This window comes from Mycteria americana, chromosome 1 (genome assembly GCF_035582795.1).
Source record: "Mycteria americana isolate JAX WOST 10 ecotype Jacksonville Zoo and Gardens chromosome 1, USCA_MyAme_1.0, whole genome shotgun sequence".
Classification (NCBI taxonomy): domain Eukaryota; kingdom Metazoa; phylum Chordata; class Aves; order Ciconiiformes; family Ciconiidae; genus Mycteria; species Mycteria americana.
The window spans coordinates 98,982,796-99,005,802 of record NC_134365.1 but is presented as its reverse complement, the minus strand read 5'-3'; the positions used below and the strand labels follow the sequence as shown (position 1 = coordinate 99,005,802).

Sequence of the window (23,007 nt, the reverse complement as noted above, 5' to 3'; positions counted from 1 at the left end):
AAGGTAACTCTGTGGACTTTATTATGCCATGAGACTGTGTCCTGGTTTCAGCTGAGATAGAATTAATTTTCCTTATAGTGGCTAGTATGGGGCTATGTTTTGGATTTGTGCTGAAGACAGTGTTGATAATACAGAGATGTTTTAGTTGTTGCTGTACTAGTCAAGGACTTTTCAGCTTCCCGTGCTCTGCCAGGTGCAGAAGAGGCTGGGAGGGGACACAGCCAGGATAGTTGATCCAAACTGGCCAAAGGGCTATTCCATACCACATGACATCATGCCCAGTATATAAAGCTGGAGAAGAAGAAGGAAGGGGTGACATTTGGAGTGATGGTGTTTGTCTTCCCAAGTAACCGTTACGCGTGATGGAGCCCTGCTTTCCTGGAGATAGCTGAACACCTGCCTGACCATGGGAAGTAGTGACTGAATTCCTTGCTTTGCTTCGCTTGCGTGCGCGGCTTTTTCTTTACCTATTAAACTGTTTTTATCTCAACCCTCAAGTTTTCTTACTTTTGCTCTTCCGATTCTCTCCCCCATCCCACTGAGGGGGAGTGAGCGAGCAGCTGCGTGGTGCTTAGTTGCTGGCTGGGGCTAAACCACGACAGGCTGTGCAAGGTTATGAAATTGGGTTAAAAGCTTTGGGAGTAAGGTCTCATTGAATTTAAGAGTAGCAGAATGTGCCTTTATTCAGGGTGTACAAAGTGAATTACTCCTGCCATTACACAGCTTTAGCTGACCACAGGGTTATGAAAAAGAAGAAAGGTAGTAAGAATTCCCATGCATCTCTAGAAGTTGCGTTGAAATTGTACAAAAAAAGGGCAAAATTACTACACTTAGCTTCTGTATGTCACCGAATGGAGAAAGCTCTCTGAGTATATTCATTTTTCTATTTTAAGGTGTTCAACTCCTTCAGAAGATGCCTTTAAAAATTCTCTTTTGGAAGTCCTGAGCCAAGCTTCAACCAATTCCTCCAGCATATGGACTTTGTCCCCCGCAAACTATGGAGTTTCTTCACCTGTATTAGACAGTGAAGCCAGACAGCTAACGAGCAAGTACATCGTATCCACATGAACAGTACAGGGAGAGTCTTGCTGAGGCTCTGTGCACATTGACCCAATCCCCCTAACACCATCTCACATGTCAGCAGCGCAACTGAGCATGTCGCCATTTATCAGTTATAGCCTTGGGTTAGAAAGAATAATCCAAAAGCGTATTGACAGAAGAATCATCAAATAGTTTGGGTTGGAAGGGACCTTCAAGATCATCTAGTTCCAACCCCCCTGCCATGGGCAGGGACACCTTCCACTAGACCAGGTTGCTCAAAGCCCCATCCAACCTGGTCTTGAACACTTCCAGGGATGGGGCATCCACAGTTTCTCTGGACAACCTGTTCCAGTGCCTCACCACCCTCACAGTGAAGAATTTCTTCCTTATATCTAATCTAAATCTACCCTCTTTCAGTTTAAAGCCATTACCCCTTGTCCTATCACTACATGCCCTTGTAAAAAGTCCCTCTCCAGCTTTCTTGTAGGCCCCCTTCAGGTACTGGAAGGCTGCTATAAGGTGTCCCTGGAGCCTTCTCTTCACCACGCTGAACCACCCCAACTATCTCAGCCTGTCTTCAGAGGAGAGGTGCTCCACCCCTTAGACCATCTTTGTGGCCCTCCTCTGGACTCACTCCTTCTCATGTCCTTCTTATGTTGGGGGCCCCAGAGCTGGATGCAGTACTCCAGGTGAGGTGTCATGAGAGCAGAGTACAGGGGGAGAATCACCTCCCTTGACCTGCTGATCACGCTTCTTTTAATGCAGCCCAAGATACAGTTGGCTTTCTGGGCTGCAAGCACACATTGCTGGGTGATGTTGAGCTTCTCATCAACCAACACCCCCAAGTCCTTCTCCTCAGGGCTGCTCTCAATTCATTCTCCACCCAGCATGTTGACCACATCACACAGCTTGTGTGTTGTCAGCAAACTTGCTGAGGGTGCACTCAACCCCGCTGTCCGTGTCGCCAACAAAGATGTTAAACAGCACTGGTCCCAATACAGACCCCTGAGGAATGCCAGTCATCAGTTGGACATCGAGCTGTTGACCGCAACCCTTTGAGCGTGACCGTCCAGCCAATTCCTTACCCACCAAGTGGTCCATCTATCAAATCCATGTCTCTCCAATTTAGAGACAAGGATGTTGTGTGGGACAGTGTCAAATGCTTTTCACAAGTCGTAGATGATGTCAGTTGCTCTTCCTTTACCCACCAATGCTGTAACCCCATCGCAGGCCACCAAATTTGTCAGGCATGATTTGCCCTTAGCGAAGTCATGTTAGCTGTCACCAATCAGGTCCTTATTTCCCATGTGCCTTAGTATATCTTCCAGGAGAATCTGCTCCATGATCTTGCTGGGCATAGAGGTGAGACTGACTGGCCTGCAGTTCCCTGGGTCTTCCTTTTTTCCCTTTTTAAAAATGGGGGTTATGTTTTCCCTTTTCCAGTCAGTGGGAACTTCACCGGACTGCCATGACTTCTCAAATATGATGGATAGTGGCTTAGCAACTTTATCCACCAGTTCCCTCAGGACACACAGATACATCTCATCAGGTCCCATGGATTTGTGCACCTTCAGGTTCCTTAGATGGTCTCAAACACGATCTTCTCTTACAGTGGGCAGTTCCTCGTTCTCCCAGTCCCTGCCTTTGCCTTCTGTGACTTGGGTGGTATGGCTTGAGCACTTGCCGGTGAAGACTGAGGCAAAAAAGTCCAAACCCAATTTACATAGTACAGAATAATTGAGGAGTTGGTGAATCCATTTTATTCCCCTTTAATCTGACAAAATTTAAGTATGCTGCACATGGAAAATACATGGTCTGAGCCACGTATCTATGGCAAAAGTGGAGTGTTTGTTCCAAAACAACTTCAGAAAAATAGGCACAAGCAGATGAAAGCATCCAAGGTTTTTAGAATTACCAAGCAACTCTGCACCTCAATGCACCTTCAAAAAGAGAAACCTTCACATTCAGTAAGTTTTCAGAAATCACCAAATATTTGCTTTTATAAAATCAGCCTGCTTTTTCAAGGAATCATGAATAAGAAGCTAAACAGATCACTATTTACTTTTCAAAATTCTGGATACATTGCCTATATGGAAATTTTTTTCTTATTTCCTCCAGCCTTTCTTTGTAGGCTTGGACAACGACATCAAACATTAAAAACTCAGTTGCTGATATTCCCTTCTACCAAGACTGAGTTAAGCACAACACACGCTCCAAGCTGCTAACACATAAGAACATTAACAATATTTCTTATGAAAACCTGTAGCATTTAGACTATCCTTCTTTCATAAAGAGAAAAGGGCAAAAATAAGTCAAACTTCAAATTAGGGACTATCTAGGAAATATTATGAAGACTGTCTTTTATTCATACCTACATAGAAAAACTGAAGAGAAATTTTCACTTAATGTGACAGACTCTTTACGGAGTACCACCCATGTATTGTACCTGGTGTCAAAATTTTACAGCTGTTCAGAGATAGAAGGCTTTAATCATGAATACTTTATTCCTTAAAAAGTGAGCACTGGGACACAGTCTGCCTAATTTGTGCAAGAGCAGGATAAAGCCTATGAGAAGCTGTCATTGAGCACGGATGACTGCTGGCTAGATAGAGAAATTGTCTTAGATTATTTGTTCATCTTCAGCTGTGATGAAGTAAGAGTTTGAGAAGAACTGAACTACATAAGATGACATTTTTGGTTATGGCCTATAGTGCTACACTATTTAAAGAAAAGTTATAAAATACCAGATACTTTAAAAAGACCCAAGAATAACAGAGAGAGGAAAATACCAGCACAACAGGCTTATAAGCCAGTATAGCTGGTTTTGCATTTACCAGCAAGTGACTGGTAAGTGAACAAAATAAAAAAACCAGGGAAATAGACTGGGGGGGGGACGGACACGGGGGACGGACACGGACAGACAGGGGGGATGGGACAGGACACAGACATGACACGACACAAAAACCCCAACAAAAACAAAAAAGCCCACATTCTCAGTAATTAGAACCACTTTTGTGCTGTTTGATACAAGGGTGACAATGTTCTGCTGGACACTTTCTGACTGCCTAGACAATGGGGGCATCCATGTAGAACTGGATACATTGAAAACTAGACAGGAAGACAACAGAAATTCAGCAAAAAAGGTTAATTCAAGCTCCACTTCATTATTAGTTTTACTTTGACCTCTTTGTATTTCATTTGACACAACATTCCTTAATCTGAAACTTAATGGAAACAAGCATTATACTCTTCCACACAACAGAATTAATAGAATAATGAAAAAGCACATTTCAATGTAGTATCCACTGTTGTTCAAAATATAACTGCTTAATGCATTAAAATGAACATTTCAGAAAGGCAAAAATCACTTATTCCTCTCCTCAGAACTCTGATTCACTGGTTTTCATTTTCCCCTTAAAAAAAAAAAAAGTAGTCTTGTAATGAAGTAGAAAAATACAATCACCAATTGCATTAATGTAGAATGAGCGACTGATGCAAAAATCTTGTAAACTCAGTCTGAGAATAACTGAATGCTCTGAAGCATTCAGCAAATAATTACAAATATCAAATGCATTCAGTTTGTGTTTGCAAATCACCCACGCAAAAGGTAAAAAATTACTCAGTTCTATTAAAATAATGACTTGCCTTACAAAACGTATGGCTTACTTTCACTTTGGAAAAAATAACTTATTTTAAATGAAGGCAAGTAAGCAGGGGAAAAAAAATCCAACACATTTACTACACCAGTCAAAGACAAAAGGTTCCTGTCTTTGCTCACAAGCAAAATATTGGTAGAACTTGAAGCATACATGAAACACAAGATTCACCACAAGTTCATAGTCAAGGAGTCAAGCAGATTATAGCACAAAAAGTTGTCTTCTTTTAGAAGGACGGACAGAACATTAGAAGCTACAATGAGTGGCACAGAAGACGACATTTAAGCAAACAAATTATAACACTTAAGTTATGATTTCCTGGCACTGCATGATTTCCTTGTTCAACTATAAGATGCTACCTTACCAAACTGAAAACATTGCTTCTTGCTGCAAAAAAGTCTATACGACAGCATCTCATTTGAATATTTCAACTAAAGCTGCTAGTAATATAGTTCAAATCTCCACTAATTGAGGTTATTTCGACTTGCAGAAGCACAGAGGAAGTCTTTACTACGCTAAACTGTGTTCAATAGACAAAGGCTTGTTTCCTGTCAAAGTACAACTCCTACTCCAGAGAAAGATGGCAATGGAAAGTCCCTACATGCATATTTTACCACAACTTACCAGAATTTGAAAATCTTAGAAATTCTGGTGAAAGCAGAGATATTTGAATGGAAAAGAATGAAAGCTCCTAATTCTCAAGTCAAACAAGAAATCCCAGTTGCATTTGGACAGGATATTAAATAGGATGTTGGAGTTAAATATTGCTGCTATTGTTTTATCAGACCAAGATTAGGAAAGAACTAAGATCATGGCACTCAGCAGGAGAAAAAAAAAAAAAACAAACCTGCAGATACTGACATTGATTATTTTTATGCTATTGCACAGATGAGGTAAATTCAAGAGGTAGTGCTAAAATGATAGAACTTAGTTAAAGCCTTTGCACCTGCTCTGGCAGATGGATGCAATTAATAACAGAAAAGAAACACAAGAACTCAAGTAAAATTGTTCCCTCAGGGTTAGGTTGTTTTAAAATTAAGCTGACACGCTTTTTTAATACAATATATTAAGGCAGAGATGTGTTTTGAAGTGGGCTGTCTAGTTTACAGCAAATGAACTCATTAGCGAGGTGTGTAGACAAACACAGGCCTGGCCCCACAATTAGTTTTCATACTCATTCAGCAAACAGATAACGTATTTTCTAATTACTCATAGTCACTGCTATACTGCGCATGGGAAACAATATCATACTGAAGTTGATTTCCTCCTATTGCAAATGAAAGATTTGAAAATGTAAGCTTGAGAGCCTTAGTCAGTAAAATACTTGCCCATGTACTTTGAATGTGCTCTTTAAGGAGTTCACTCCTCAAGAAGCCAGTTGAAAGTAAAGTTCATTATTTGAAGTCCAATCAAAATTAACAAAGATGAAAGGCTCCATATTACTGTGTGTGTGCACACGTGTGTATATTTATATGAACACACACACTCCAACTATATCTGTTTACAGTTACTACAGTCATGACGACCTAGGCACATGACGATCTGTAGCATTAAGTTATTAGGATACTCCCTAGTAGTTTTGGCCCATGTCACCTGGTGTTTTCCCCAAAAAATCCCAGGGAGGTTCAGGATTAGCACTGGTCAGGGATCACTCCCTGGATCCAGGTATTCTGGGCATGGGGGTGTGAGGGGGGTGGGGTGGTGCAATTTTAGGAAGAATGGTGGCTACCAGCCCTGTCCTGCCATGCTGCCCGGCCTCAGGGCCCAAGAACAGTGCCTGGCCCGTTTTATTTACAGGTACAGACAGAGCCAAATTTAGCTTGTCTTTCCAAATCAAGGATAAAAAGATTATTTAAATCCTCAGAGAGAACTAATGCAGCATCACTGTATAATCATCAGTTGTACTGCAACAGTCTGCTGGAGCAATGACGGATTTCTGCAGTGCACAGAAACTCTGAAAAGCAGTCTTTTTTTTTACAGTAGTTCAACAGCAAAGTGGGTTAAACTGTTACATTATTCATATTTCATGTGTGAAAATCTTTTTTCATTTCTAGAAACCAGTAACAAAATAAAAAAAAGGAGGCGTGAGTACTCAATGACCATGAAAAACATAATTTAAGTAGATAGAGAAAAAATAGTTATAAGTAGCTGAATTAACTGGATAATAATCTAACAAAAAACTGCCATTGTTACCACCAATTTTCTCTAATTACCCACTAAGGCAGGAAAAGCATCTATTATTATACCAACTTAAATTATCAGTAAGAGAATTCTGAGTGCCAGAGGTGACTGGTTTTGCTTTCTGTCTCTGAGTTTGCTATAATAAAACAGGTAAATAGGTTGCAATCTACTTTAAAAGTTACCCACAATGGTGGCTTGCAGCTTAACCACCCCCAAAATCATAAATAAAGGGTTTAATTTTTTTTTTTTAGATCTGAAGAGCCTAGCATCCTTGAGGGCACTGTAAAATAATAACATGAAAGGATTTTCCATTTGCTCCACTTTAGTATTCTTAACAGCTATTACAGGTGAGTACTTAATAATTGGATACTTGTGAGGGGGTATGCATAAGACATTGTACATTTCTAGAATGAGCTAATGAAAATGTATTTAAACAAATAGTCCTGGAACTTAAAGGCTATCTGTTGTTATAATAGTTATCTTTTATCTTTGTTTGTTTGTTTGTTTGGGTTGTGGTGTGTTTTATTTTTGTTATGTTTTCTCTTTGTTTGGCTTTGGTTTGTTTGGTGTTTTTACAGAACAGATGGATGTAGGGCACCAAAACAACAGTGGGTTCTAGTGGCCCTTAGAGCCTCAGCTTCCCTGCAAAGCGGGACCAGCTGCTTTCTCCTGGGGCACACACTGCACACTCTGCAAAGAGCATGAACTTGCCAGAGCTCAGCCATTAAACCGCTGCCTGACAGTACGCTTCAGAATGCTATACCCCTGTGAACAGCTGCCTTTTCATAATATTGTACATATTCAGTCAGAACACCAAGAGATTACTTTGAAAGTTTAAGGATGCTGGGATAGCCAGGGTATTGTGTTACAATTAGCAAGAAGTCACTTCACATTCAACTTTTGAAATAGCTGACTTCAACTTTTACAAGCATTGCTACCATATCACTTAACTCAGCATATTGTATACTGTATTAACCTTTAAAAAATAACACCATACATGAGGGCAATACCTTATCTTATTTACGTGGCTCTAAATAAAACCTATATCTGACCTCTTCATCGTTCGTACGTTTCAGCGTATTTGGGCAAAAAGCCACTTGAAACATGGAAAAAAACCCACAGAAATGAAAACAGCTTCCAAACCACATACATTGGCTGACTGCAGAAAATCAATAATATTTTAATAGTTGGTGAACAAAGAAAACCAAACCAAAACATCTCTCTTGCCTCTGACTACTGTCAATGGCTCTTTGATGGAATTAATTCAAGAGCAGCAACATAAAGTTTCATTCACAAGGCTGTCTAACTCCAGAGGAATGAGAGTCACCAGCAAAAAAAAAACCAACCAAACAAAAAAAACCAAAAAAACCCACCCTACAAACCCAAAAGCAGTTAACAGATAGGAAAATACTGCAATGGATAAATGTAACTGTTAGTTTAATTTTAATCTCTTGTATCTGTTTTTTCCCTGTCTACCAAGAAGCTGAGGTTTTCAAGAAGTCGCATGATTTTGCCTTTCAGTAAAATGCTCAGATCTGAAATCCTTACCTTACAAAGGGATTTAAGAGTTCAAAACAAGGCTTCTTTCACACTGTCTTGATTCCTTTATCATATCCTGACTTGCAGCCACTTTCACTCCATCATTTTCATTACAGGATTTTACCAAATCCTTACAGCAGTCATCCAGACATCATTACATGACTGGTTAGTACCTTAACTAGGTTGAGGATCAGTCTCATGTAACGTGGCATTCTCAAAACTTTTTCACCTCAGATTTACCTAATTTCCATTCTGTAGTGTTTTCATACAGTGATTAAAACACTTATAAGTAGCAGATCCAAACTGTCACGTTCTTTAGTATAATAACAAGTAAAATAAATACTTAGAGAGCTTATGAGTAAAAGAGGTCTGTGGAGGCATTTTAATTGTACGTACATAATTTGGGGGTCTTAATTAGACATCAAATTTACCTATGCACCTTGCGTATGGCCCAAACAGAAAGATGCTCTTTCCCACAGAGCATCAAAGTATCTGACTTAGGTTTCTGCTTTGAATCACGTTGTGGTCTTTCAATGGACCTATACATAGCAGACTAGCTTCTTAATTTAGGCTCTTAGAGAAGATGAAGTTGGGCAGCGGGAATATCCTCTCACATGTCCCTCTGGAAGGCTACATTAACATACTGCTGCTGGCCTGCATCAAAACATTCTAGCTGGCCAGCGCTTTCAAGACCTTGTTACCCTTAAGCGCCCCATAGATCCAGTGGGCAAGATAAGCCCTTATGCTCTCCACTGCTAACAAGCACATGCCTCGAACTTCAAACACATGGCAGCTGTTTGCTCCTCCTCTCTCAGCCTTACCTCTCAGCTGTCTTCTGTCAAACTGTCCTTTCACTCTGCACGCTTGAAACCACAAAAGCAATGCTGCATCTTCTGCTCCTTTCATAGCATAGCACGCAAAAGCTTGACCCATCTTTAACACCCTTGATACTGAAGCCATAGGTATCTCCCTACTTCTCCCAGCTGGCTTGCTTCCAACATACATTCATACGACCCTCTGATGATTGTAATTCCCAGAATATCTTTACTTACTGTGCAGCATAGGCAATGAAAAAAGGCTGTTTGAAAACCACTCACTTTCCCCATAGAGATGGCTATTCTCTTAATAACACAACACACATACACAGGGATGCAGGGAACCAAGCTGCTCGCTCCTGCTGACTCTGCACTCAGATGAACTGCAAGACAACATGACTCAGCCCCAGACAGCTACCAAGTGCAACTCACAGATCATAGCTCTTGGCAGCGTGTGGAATATGAAGACAATGACATAACGACAATGAAAACAAAACAATCGAGAAAAAGAACCAAAGATTTGACAAGTTCAGAAAAAGTGTCAGGTCCTCTGCTTTATCCACAACCAAACAAGAGATTGCAAAGGAGCGAGCGGTCACTACAAACCTAATCTTACGCAAGCTGAGCTCCAAACAAAAAAAGCATAGGGAGAGCTGCCAGAGAAGAGTTTTAAACCAACATTTAAAACAACACAGGGAAGAGAATAATTTACAGAGCCTACAGAGAAATTAGAAGCTTCCAACCCACTTAAGGCAAGTACCTGCCGATTCATATTCTAAAGCTACAGAGGAACAATGACCTTTGAGGAAGCCATTATTGATATGATTTTATTGTTGTATGTGTGTCCAGAGGAGTAACTTGACACATTTTAAATCAAAGAGAAGATACTTGCACTAAAAATACCTATAAGTGACAATACAAATAAAAGGAACACTGAAACACTCTACAACTTTTTCTACTGTTTTTCCTGACTCCTATTTTAGTAAAAGCCAAAAATCAGAAAAATTAGGAAAAAAAAAGTCAAGAAAGAGGGCAAACCTTTTTTTTAATTCTTTACAAAGGAAACTACTACAGAAAACACATTTGCTGATATTCAGAAAACCGAAACTTAAAAACACTTCTCTTCAAATCATCTTCAGAAAACAGCCTCAAAGCTTTTAGGTGTTGTATTTTTGTTTCCTTGTATGATAATTAATTAGAAGATTAACACTTGCAAAACATAATTACTCCCTGGAACATCTTCAAAAGAATCTGAAGTCAAATGTCTTGTACCCTATGCAGGTAAGCCTCATTCTTTGCTCTCCAGCATTCACAGGTAATATACAAATTTGAGGGGAAAACTTGCCCTAAAATAAAAGCGTAACATACTAATCAGTTGGGTTTTATTTACCATATCCCCAGGGGAAATGCTCATATCAAAATAAGCATAAGTAAAGGGGCGTTTTTAACTAGAAAGTGTTTACATATTCCCTCAGCACCTTTCAGAGCGGCGGTGCGAGCCTTACAGCCCCCGCCGCTTCGTGTGGCTCTCCAGCCCATTTCCAACATGGGAAATCTCAGCACTTCCGTAACAACAAACCTCCCCCCACTCAAAAAAACAAGAAAAGAAACCAGACATACAGAAGGAAAAGAAGTTCCTGTTCTTTGTGGCCACAAAAACCCCCAACAAACTCCCAAAAGCGCGAAGGGGAAGTGCAAAGGCAGAACAGTCAGAAAAGTGCCAACAACGACTATCGATTTTTAACGCACATCAACCGCTCCAGCAGGCAGGGGCACCGCACCTTCACCAGAGGGAGGGAGGGAGGGACACGCTGCCACAACCCCTGCCGCTATCTTTAGCCCCTGGAAACCCTGAGCCGCCAGGGGCAGCTTCAAGGCCTCCTCGAAGCCGGTCCCCGCCCGGCTCCCCTCAGCCCCCCGGGACACCTCGACCTGCCCCCTCAGCCCCCAAAGAGGCGGGCAAGCGTGATGAGGCGGGACCGGAAACTCCACCTCCCTCCCTCCCTCCGAGCTCAACCACTGGTCAGTTCTCCTATCAGCGGGAAGGAGGGGAGGGGCGTGGAGGGGGCGGGAAGGAGGGGGCTGGCAGGGCTGAGCCTCCTCCTTCCCGCCCCCTCCCCATCTCCGAAGCCTTCGCCCGGCGGCCACCCCACCCCGCTCCCAGCTCCACGCTCATTTGCTGACGGGCACGTCAAGCAACCACAGTTTCCTCTTCTGATTGGCTGTTCCCAGGCGGTGGCTCCCGCCTGCGAGAAGGGGGCTCGGTTCGCCGGCGTAGCCGCCCGCCCTCCCCCGCTCCCCTCCCGGTGCGCATGCGTGGGGCTGAGTGTTGTCCTGGGGGTGGGCATGTTCCGAGGAGCGGAGCGAAGCGGAGCGGCCGCCAGAGCGCCGCGGGGAGGGGGCGGGAGCGGGGCCGCGGCGGAGCCAGCCTCACTTTCTAGGAGTGAGGGGAGACCATAGCCTGCCGGGGGCTGCGAGCGGTGCCACATACAGACCTGTGCGTGTGCATATATCTATCTGTCTCTCTTGCATGTGTCTGTAGGACTCTCTCTCTCTCTCTCCCCCTCTCTCTCTCCCTCCACACACGCGCGCACCTACCCACCCACCGGGCGGGCTGGGCTGTGGTACGGGCAGGGCGATGCTGGCGGCGGGGCAGTAGCTCTCCGCGCTTCCCTGCGGGGCAGCGGCCGCCGGCCACCAGCAGCAGGAGCAGCAGCGCCACAGGGCAGAGTCCGGCGGGGCGGCCGGCGTGTGCGCGGAGCCGGCGCCGCGCTCGTTGCGTGGCGATCGCCAACCGCCGCCCCCGGCGCGGCGGCCGGGACGGGGCGCGGGCGGCGGCGCGGGATGCGCTCCGCCTGCCTCCCGGGGCGGTGAAGCCGCCGCCGCCGCCGCCGGAGGGAGGAGAGCCTCGTCCGACGAGACGCTTCGCCTGCGCTCCGCTCCGCCGCCGCCCCGGGCTGAGGACGGGGGAAGCGGCCGCCGCGGGGGGCTGAGGAGCCTTCCCCCCGCCTGCTCCTGGCTTTCCTCGGCGGCTCCTCTCGCTCTCGGCACAAAGCCGCGCGGTGCTAATCTGTACGTATGCGTGCGCCGGAGCGAGGTCCGCGCCTGCCTGCCCCCGCTGCCCGGCCGCTCGCCTGCCTTGCGGATTTCTGCCTGCCCGCTGCTTTTCTGCTCCCCCCTCCTCCTCATCCTCTCCCCCCCCCCGCCGCGGCCGTCTTCCGCTTTTGTTGTCTGGTGGCGGGCATGTGCCCGCTGCCCGCCGGTACGGCGGGGTCCGCGGCCGCCCGAGCGGAGGGGCCGGCGGGGCAGGGGAGCGGCGCGGGGTGGGCCGGGCCCGGCCCTCGGGCATCCGCGGCCGGGCCCCGCCGCCGGCGGGTGGGTTCCCCCTCGCGCCTGTTGGTGTTGATGTTGACGATAAATCCGGGATCGCTTCTGCCAGTGTAAACTCGGGCCAGGTGGGTTTGCGCTGTTTGTTATGAAAAGTTAAAACTTGTTCCTAAACATGCCCTGGTCTTGCCCTTTCCTGCCTGTGAAGAAGGAAGTGTTACCTCACTGGCTGCGGCGAGTTTTATTGCCAAGACGTTTTCGGAGCACCTTGTGAGTCTGTGTTTCTCTGTCGTTGCGGCCAGCTTGGCTCCCAGATGGCCAATTCCCTGAACGGCCGGAACCCGCGCAAGGGACGGATCCTGGGCTTCATTGATGCCATTCAGGATGCTGTGGGCCCCCCCAAGCAGGCAGCTGCCGACCGGAGGACTGTGGAGAAGACCTGGAAGCTTATGGACAAAGTGGTGAGTGTCTGTGTGCCTTCGTGTATACGCACAGTGAAGAATGGGGCTATTTAAATAGGTACACATGGGGAAAGAGCGTCTTCCTGCAGCCCTAACTGCTATGCTGCATGTGCCTCGGGAACTAAGGGGGCTTATGTTTTAGGTTATTTAAGCACCATTTGTCCTTTTTTTTTTTTTTTTCCCTATGGCCTCTGGCTATGTTTTTTTTCATCTTGGTTTGTGGAGGGAAAACAAATGTGTGTGTTTGCCTTAGGCTATTGTTATTTTCAGATCCTTCAAAATGACTCAAACTTGAAGAGCTGTCCTAACGAAAAGCTGCTTAACTTAGACTTGTAATCACATATTCTGTGTGTTTCGTGTTGGATCACATTGTTAGTCTGCAAACAAGACCTCTGAAGTATGAAACTTCAGTTAAGCTAATTGTCCTGTGAGACATGCTCATGATGGCAACATAGATACGTTTGTGCTTTTAGGAATGTGCGTGGGGACTGGGGGATGTCACTCTTGTCAGTTTAGTAAACAGATTAGTATGGCACGCCTAACTTTTAAGTGTGTGTTCTGCATTTTAATGATTTTTAAGTACTTCTATTTTTCATTTTGAAACTAGAAATACACTGTACTGAAACTCATTTTTCAGGAAGTGGGGGGTAGACCGTAATTTTTTAGGTCTTATAGTCTCTGCACCAGCCTGATACATTTGTTTAGTATTATACAAAATGACAGCTTGTATGATAATAGATTAGCTAGAAGAGTTCCTTACCAATGGTAGGAACAGTTTGATTATCACACAGATAACTGTTCAGGAGATGCAGGCACTCTGTTTTGCATATGAGGTGATACTTGAGAGTTTCCTCTTGAAACTGCTGGGGAGTGAGGATTACTACCTGTTAGCCTCTGGTCTGTATGGCAAGAGAGTTATGAGTTTTTGACTTGGTGGTTGTCCATGAATTAGCGTAACTGTCTGCTTTCCTGTGGCTCTTGTAAAATGCAAATGTTTAACATTTCTTAAAGTTCATAAGTAGTTATACTGACATGGTGGAGATCGTTTCATGTTATATGCCTTGACAAGTGGTAATTTCAAAGTATTTGATTGAGTCCTTGTATGCTCTGCTTTTTGATGCTCCAAGAATAGCATCTATATTTCCACAACTTCTGATGATGATTATAAACTTAAAAAACAGCCTTGATAGAAATGGTTATTATCACAAAATACTTTGTTGACATTTCCCTGTTAATGATCAGGATGCTGTAAACGGTGAGCATCTTGTAATAAGAACTGCAAGTATAAATACTTGGAAGCAGGCACTCTCCTTCAGTAGAAGGAAGCTTTTGGCTTGGAAACCAGGAATCTGGTTCGTCATTGTTGGAACCACGTGGGGAATGTACGGCTTAATTTCCCCCTGTGTCAGGCCATTTACAGATCTATATGATAAGGTTGTCCCCTGATAGGTTTGTGTATTCATGGTTACCAGAAAATCTTAACCCCACTGCTTGGACTTGTGGATTGCTTTTACTCAGCTCATATAGGATAACTATTTGTCACTATTACAACAGAGCATCAGAACAGCCAGTGAGGCCTGTTCTGTAGAAGTCACTGGAAAGGCTGGACATTGCACTGGGCTTTCTTTTTCATTGTACTGGATAAGTGTCCTCAATTTGGATCTTTAATGTATCCTTTTTAAGCTGCTCTCAGTTAATCAAATTTTATTTCCAAATTATATTAAAGTATACCAGACAGCATGATGTCATAGTGTGAGAATGCTGTAGCTTGCTGCTTGAGTTTTTAGCATTTGGTACTTATAGTGAAAGGATGTGTTTGAGCAAATTCGATATGTTGGCAAACAAATGTAAGTGTCTTAGCCTTATGTGGCAGTAGGAAGGAAGGCACAGGAAGGTAATTTTCTCCTCTGCCTAGATCAAAACCAGGGATTAAAATCAGAAATAGAAACCTGCTCGATCGACTGTTGTTTCAAATCCCATTTCTGGAGTGTGTCCTACAACTGATTTCTGTGGTGGGTCACTGATCAAATTAATACCTGGTGAAGGCAGTAGGCTCTGCAAAGTCGGTAGGGTGCCACCCATGGTAAGATTGTGGCTTTAAGGCCTATTTTGCTTGCTGTAATAACAGTCATTATCCTTGTTTATTCTTTAACTATAATAGCTGTGATAACCATCTTTTTGATGCAAAGAGGTAGCTAAAGTTTTGTTCCATTATAAAGATGTTAGGGAAAGGGAGAATGGAAACAAAGCAAAGCTATTATCTTGACCAAAGGATGAAAAAAGAGCAGTCTTAAAAACTAGTGGCAGAGCTCAATAATTTCTGGCTTAAGTTTCTTTCTTTCTTAAAATTGCCATTCTTTACCTTTCCTTCATTTCTTTCTGTAATTTCCTCTTTTGGCAGATGAGATTTTCTGTATGAATTATTTGTTTTCAACAATAAGGGATTAACCAATACTACAAATATTGCTACTCTATAAGAAATATACTATAAGAGTGGTTTTATAGTGTATGTAAAAGTTCTGGCTACTTAAATACCATGCAAACTTCCTGGGTAGTTTTATGTTATGTTGTATGTTATGCTTTGGAATTGTTCAGATTTCATGGTAATGTTTTTGTTTGGGTTTTGGTTTTTTTTTTTGTTTTGTTTTAATGGGCTGATGCTTCAGCTGTTAGAATAGGCAGAAGGTTGCAGTTCTGCTTAAGTGTCTTCTCTTTAAACTTCTGTTACCAGTTTGAAAAAATCTAGGGTTTTGAAAGAGTTCTTTAGCAGGACAGAACGCTGGCATAGTGGTCCTGGTTAGAGCCCTGTTTGTAAAAGTTACTGCAAGTAACATACTTGCAGGGAATAAAAAAAAAAAATCTTCTTTTAAGTAATCAGTGAATGTGAATTGTTATCTGTCTGTATATCTTACATCTGCATCTTCTTTTTTATACTTCATCCACTGGGATCTGTACTTTCTGAGGTTTACTGGTATGTCTTTTTATATGAATTTATAATACTAACTGCATTATTAAAGGGGCATCGATGTCCAGTTTCCTTGCTGCTTTTCTCATGGGTAAGCAGTAACTTTACCATTAAGAACCAAAAATATTTTGTTTAATTCCTTTGCAATGCAAAGGGTAATATTCCTTTTATGGTTTGGAAGGCTAGCCCTGCTTTCCAGTGCTAGCATTCTATAAGCAAGTTGACCATATACCTCTGAACTAATAGCAAGCAAATGACTGTTTTTGAAACGTGTATTTTAGAATGTTCATATCCTGTAAATAAATAAAAAAATAATATTGTTAAAAAATAACTCTAAGTCTTCCTTTAAACTATGCGTGAATTACATGGGATTTTTTCTTCTGAGATTCTAAACCTACTGATTTTAAAACCTAGAAACTAGCCGTGTATTATTATTAGAGGATAATGGTTATCTTGAGAACAACTTTGGGAGAGAATGCCTATTATGTAAACATGGGAGTAGTTAAGTTAATTTACTGCTCGGGCTATTTAGAGTTGGCAGTACTATTGTGCACACTTTACTATTGTGGGTTTCAAGCCGATAAAATTGTGACACATTCGGAACAGGATTTTTTAAAACAGGAATATTTCAGAAACTTTCAATCACTTTTCAGTACTCTTATGCATTGGGCCTAAAAAATAATTGCATTTTCTCCTGTGATATTGTCTAACGATATTGTCTAAACCATTTGGGCATTCTGTCATGGCCCACCCAGTTGTTTGACTCTGACTATATAAATGGGGATGGCAATTTGATTTGCTATTTAATAATTACCTAAGAGCAAATTAGAGTGCATCTCCAAAGCTCATACTATTGACTTAGTGAGTAAAAGCTGTATTACCTCTGTAACTTAGTAATGTGGTTTTCTTTAAATTAACATTTGTCAGCATCCCAGTTTTCAACAGCATCTAAGTGAGTATACAGAGCACAGTGGTTGAAACTATATGTGTATTGGTTGTTCTTTGCAACATTTTATGTAGTTGTTACATTAATGTGCATCCTTCCAAGTCAGTTAAAGGTCATTGTTCCACAAAGGATCTAGAAAAGACAGTCATCAGTTATAACCATGATATTCTTCAGTTTATTACCTGGTCAAAGTTGATAAGAAGTTTTATGTCCTACATACAATGTTTGTGGAAGAAGAATAAAAATTGAAACAGAGAAATGGAAGCTTCTCTTTCTCTAATCAGGAGAAAGTATAAATGACCCTTCAAAGTCAGCTCTCCTTGTGCATATGTAGCATCAGCATTCTTATTGCTTACTCCTCCAGTATGGAAACATATGGCACAGTTGCAGTGTTGGTGAACAAGCATTTACTGTATTCTCAGCTGAAAAGATCAGTGATCGATCACCTCTACTTATATTTTGATGAGAAAGCTTCTTTCAGAAAGAAAACCCATCTTTCTGTGGAAAATAAAATGCATTGCATTTAATGTAATTTCTGGCAGGGGGTTATATGGTGAAGGAGCATAATGTTCCAATTTCATGCATGTTTCTGATTAGCCACTCCCTGATTAACTTCTTCAGAATTCATTGTTGGTAGCATTGTGTATTGTGGTTTTCTGGAGAATTGTTACGGTATCTTACTGCAGAGCTACCTTTACGCTGTTTGTGTTGTGACAAAAGTGTTTTACTTTGACTTTTTTTGTACTGCATGGTGGAAGATACTAGTTCGGTAGGCGGTTTCAAAGTGTAATTTTGGAAGTGTGCGAGCACTGGTGCTCTGATTGTTCTAGTCCATTCACTGCAGCTGAAAACTGTTTAGCGGATGTCCTACTCATTAGATACTTATTCTGTTTTAGCTGTGTTACTTTCCTTGTATTGTCTTTGACTAGCATTAGGTGTTTAAACAGATTGTGTTAGGGCTGCTATACTTTGCTTGAACAAAAGTTCTTTTGTCAAACGAGTCTAGGGTTTTCAACTTTATTGTTTGCTTTAAAAAGTGAATAGAAGATACAGTTTTCCGTAAGAAATTCATTGTCTAAATACAATAGGCATCCATTACTCTCATCTCTGAAGATGCTATGAAATAATGCCTTATAATTTACGTCTTCAAAAATGTTATGAGTAGTGGTATTTATTTTGTTTAGGGTAGGGGGAGAGGAGAGGAGGGAAGAGGGGGTTGGGTTTTTCTCCGTAGGCACTAGAGTAAGCTTGTCTGGGAGTTCCAGAGTTAACTGTTTCAAAATCTGTTTCTGGTAGATTAGGGTAATGCCTTAGTTTTTCACAATCAGAATTGCACCCTCTTATTTCGGTGATTCTGGAGTAAATACTTGGATTTACCCTGAGTGAGGTAGTGAAAGGAGCTTAGCTTTGTCTCAGTTTATCTCAATGAGAGAGATACTAACTTCTTACTAACTTGCTGACTGACTGCTTTTCATTTTTTAGACTGAATGCTTGCTAAATATATACATGCTTACTTCCAGTGATAACAATATACAAATCACACAGTGATGTGATTCATGTCCGCTCCTAAAGTGTTGGTGAGGGTTGCTTTGTAAAGTGCGATATGGAGGTCTTTATTTTCCATTGGTGGGGTTTTTTTTTGTTGTTTTGAGTTCTGTTTTCTTTTGAAGAAAGGTATGTGCGCCACTTCTGGTGCATTGGTAAATCTTTTGCGTCAGCAGATGTCATTTCTTATTGCTTGCTTTTAATTGTGAACTGCTGTGGTATGTGTCATGACATCCTGACTCTGGAAACCATATGGTTTACCAGTCATCTCTTTACAAACTTACTTCCTTTGGACTGAAACCTTGTGTACTCTATGAAGTGAAGAAAGCCTTGTACTACTTCACTGGATCACTGACTTGAACTAAATGTTAGCATTTTTTCAATGAGAATGCGTAAGACTAATTGAGTTGTACTGTAGAGGAATTTTTATATGGCTTTCTTAAAGGCTTGTTCTGGAGTTGAAGGTTCTAGTAATGTGCTGTATTTATCTCTACAAGTTCAGCAGAATGTGAAGCCTTGTAAACCATGATGACCACAGGATCCTGTTTTGATGTGTGTATGACTGTATGTAGTGATACTGGACTGAAGAAGGCTTTCTAGAACATCTGAAAGAGAAACTAATTCTTCTTTATAACTGGATGTTCTTTTTGTATAGTTGAATGGACCGACTGTTGAAGATATACCAACCAGCATAAGCAATTTGCTTTTTCGTGTTGTTTTTATATTTTTAATGGTATTTCTAATATATACGAAACCACTTATATTCTGCTTGTTGGCACATCTGATCGAAAAGATAGACTTCAGAAAGAGAATTAATTCTTTGATCATGAGATTTAAGTAAGGATAAATAAGCAATTCAAAATGATTGCAGCCATCTCTGCTTGTGGTCTGCTCTCATTGCTGACTTTTTTTCCCTGAATAAATATTTTCCTCTTTTCAGCTTTTTTTTTTTCCCTTGTGCTTGTTGCTCCAGAAAGTTGTAATGCCTAATCAGTGATACTGATTTGTGTCACCTGTAGTTGGCTTTGGGAGAATGTCAATCTTGTTTCAAGTTTTCACTAAATCAGAAATCACAGAGAACAGAAGTTCAGATGAAAAATGTCTACGTTTTTCATAAAGGTTTTCACTTCTGTCTTTGGCATTCCTATTCTTCTAACTCTTCTACAAAAAGAAATTCACGTATGTCTCTGCATGGATGATCTTCAGATCTGTCTACACATGTAAAATTCTCTGCTCATGTTTCTGAAATCTCCTTAAAGAATTCTAGCTGTCAGCTTAACTTCAGTGTAACTAAAAGAAAATGTTTAATCTCCTTCATAAGTGTCTCTTGTTAGTTCCTTTCTTGGTCTTCTGGTGTGATACCATCATCCTGCCTTCACTCAGCCAACTCCTTTACTTGAACTGCTCTTTTAAAAGTTGTGTCTGAATCTTTCAGATTGAGATGTGATTCACAGACAAATATAACCTTCTGCATCAATCCATTCACCTAAAACTCTCATCCAGTTGCTATTTTGTGTATCAGTAAGTTCAGCTTTGCTTTTCTGACCTTGAAAGAATGCCATCATATCCAGCCTTTATTCTTTGAGAGAGCTCCTGCAGGCATATCCTTACCCACAACTTGGACCGTGTTGTCCTTTTCTTTATCCCAATAACCTCTTTATCACATGAAATCTAAACAAGTTATTTTCAGTTTCGAAGTCTCTTGCTGTCTCGCACTTGCAGTTATGGATTGCAGTTCCAGACTTCATCACCTGATGAAGAGATGACCAAACATCTTTATGCTTTACTTCTTTTTTTGTCTGTTTTCTTCTAGCTTCTTCCTCAACTTAGGAGGAATTCCTTTATGAGCCACTAAATTATTTTAGAGCTTGCCTTTAAACTTTTCTTTGCTGTTTATATCTAGAAATACTTAATTGCTAGTGCCCTGAACCCTCTTCAGTATGTTGAACAGTGTTGCGCTCATGTACTCGTATTTGCCTGCATCTATCTGCTGTCTTTTTGTTTCCTACTGAGATTGTAAATTTTTCTGTGGGAAGGACTGTCTGACAGAAGGGTTCCTGATCCATTACTTGGTCTAGTAGGTGAAAGAATAATATAAATTATTTAAGTAACAATGCATCAGTGAAATGAGGGGAGCTATTGCAAATGTCATATTTCAAATACTGTTTTTGAATGGTGCTAACATTTCTATAGTAGTTATGAGTTTGCACTGTTCTATTGGTGCTAGACTTCTTTTTTACAACTTGTTAGTGCTTGACTTTTGTCCACTCTTCTATCTCCGCTTTTCTAACTATGACCCCAGTTACCTGAATCTAATTGCCTGGTGTGCTTTTGTGTGTAGGTTTCAGAGGGAAAAAACAATTACATGTTTGCTTTGCTGTTTGTAGTGCATGAAGGTCTGTTAGTGGCAACAGTCTTAAGGCAGTGAATTTTTTATGGTGTAGATCTAGAAGTTGAAGGAGGGGTCAGCAATAGCGGTATAGCTTTGAGTTTAGAGAGGTGAATGTTATAGGATACAAGTTTGCGTCCCCTTCCCTCCTCCCCCAAATACTCAAAACTGCACTTTTTTGAAGTTGATACATTAGTAGGAATAGGAGTCTGCTTTCAGCAGTATGAAGATGTTTTTACAGCCTCGTTAGTTACCTCAAAAGAATGTCAAAGTCACTAATACATAATGTGGCGATCTCCAAATGATGCCTATAAAACTTTTATACCACATGGACTTAATTTTTTCATAAGTATTTGCATATGTATAACTGCACACACATGTCTAGAACGTGTCCTTCTGCAGTGTTTTAGTTGAGCATGGATAGCTCAATGCAATAGCACTCAAAAACTGCTCGTTAGTTTCAATCCCTTTCACTTTTTAGTACAGAACATTACAGAACAAACTACCAGAGAATTTAAGCAGCCAGGAGATAATTACTCTAACCTTGTATATGTTCAGGAAACAAAACCAGTACAACCTTCTTCCAGAAACATTTCCAGTGGAGACTGGATTCAAATAAAGGTGTTCAATTAATCTGAAACTTATTCTTTTAAGTAATATGTGTATTTAAATTTTTGTGCCATTTAGGAACATGATGATTCCAAGTCCATTAAGATGTTATCTTCTATTACAAGCATGAACTGGAAAACATTGCGTTTATAATGTTTTGTTTCCTGATTTACGGTATCTGTTTGTGAATGACTTAATTTCTGTCTGTCATAGCTAATAGCGTTTGAACCACCAGCAACATTCAGACCATTTTCGTATGTGTAGAGCTCTCAAATTTTAAATTCTTATAGGTTCTAAGAGGTTATACTTAGGTTCCTATAGGTTCTAAGAGGATAGAGAAAAGAGAGAGCCAGCAGATGACAAAGTAATTTATAGGGTCAGTTCTTAGTAGACATTTAAACATCCAAAAGGAAGTTTACCTGCAGCAAACAGATCTGTATGGAACTACTGCTCTTGGCATTAGTTGCATAGTGTGTTTTGATAATATACTCCTTAGCATATAGTAGGCAGGCAGACATTCTTACTTTAAAAGCAAAACTCCAAACTATGTAAGTAAACTTGTTTGCTTTTTGTAGATGTGACGGGATTAAGTTAAATTTTACATCCTTTGACATTAGAGACTATGTTGGGATTTCATGGAATATAAATGAAGTATGATTTAATTCTTTGTGCCTGGAGGTTAGAGAAGTATGCTTACACCTATTAATTTTAAGATGTCAGATCAGTTTTTGCCTCAACATATTTCTTGTCTTTTACATTCTCTTGTTTTTGCTTATAGGTAAGATTGTGCCAAAACCCAAAGCTTCAACTCAAAAACAGCCCACCTTACATACTTGACATTTTACCTGACACTTATCAACATTTGCGACTTATACTGAGCAAATATGATGACAACCAGAAACTTGCACAACTCAGTGAGAATGAATATTTTAAAATCTACATTGACAGTCTCATGAAAAAATCGAAACGGGCTATAAGACTCTTCAAAGAAGGAAAGGAAAGAATGTATGAGGAACAGTCACAGGACAGGTAAGTGAAATATTTAAATATGAAGTAGATTGTCTGGCCTCTCTGCATTCATAACTCTGTTTGTCTGCAGCCATTGTATTTTGACATTTTTAATTATTTAAAGAGGGAGAAATATTTATTGTTTGGATTCATTGACCCTGCGGGTCAATCGGTAATTTGCTGGATTTGTTCTGCTGTGTGCTCTTATCTGTCACTTTGTGACCTTTAAAACCAAGTGCATTTCCTTCATAAAACATTCATTTCATAGTAATTACTTGTGCACAGGGCCTTACACTATGTAGTTTTTCCTGTGGCAGAGAGTGAGTGACTGTTACTTGGATTGAGCTTGACCTCCCTACCCCAGTTCTTAAAACTGTGGGAGCCATGATGGATATTGACTTAGAGCTTTCACAGGTGATGAAATGGAGCAAAGCAATATTCACATTTTTGAGATATTGTGTCATGGTGGCATAAGGTGATGATAATGTTAGTTTGGTGCTGAGAAGCCTTTTCAGAAACTTAATG

At 41.2% G+C, this 23,007-nt stretch overlaps 1 protein-coding gene and 1 long non-coding RNA gene across 6 annotated transcripts in view; one reads left to right on the top strand and one right to left on the bottom strand.

The window, feature by feature from the left end:
• The window catches only part of LOC142415863 (uncharacterized), a 315,394-nt gene extending 303,603 nt beyond the window's left edge, over window positions 1-11,791 (bottom strand). The window contains exon 1 of one of the 2 annotated variants that reach the window (XR_012777564.1): window positions 11,728-11,791. This is a non-coding gene — a long non-coding RNA (uncharacterized LOC142415863). Of the gene's footprint in view, window positions 1-10,981; window positions 11,150-11,727 lie in introns of those variants that run through there. The other variant, XR_012777560.1, reaches the window with a different exon arrangement.
• Window positions 11,579-23,007, top strand: part of CBLB (Cbl proto-oncogene B) — a 137,854-nt gene continuing 126,425 nt past the window's right edge. Inside the window, exons 1-3 of one of the 4 annotated variants that reach the window (XM_075514690.1) lie at window positions 11,579-11,729; window positions 12,862-13,020; window positions 22,253-22,503. In XM_075514690.1, the coding sequence (XP_075370805.1) occupies window positions 12,874-13,020; window positions 22,253-22,503 (398 nt within the window). In that variant the 5' untranslated portion in view covers window positions 11,579-11,729; window positions 12,862-12,873. Of the gene's footprint in view, window positions 11,730-11,804; window positions 12,305-12,330; window positions 12,688-12,861; window positions 13,021-22,252; window positions 22,504-23,007 lie in introns of those variants that run through there. The other 3 variants (XM_075514679.1, XM_075514673.1, XM_075514666.1) reach the window with 3 other exon arrangements.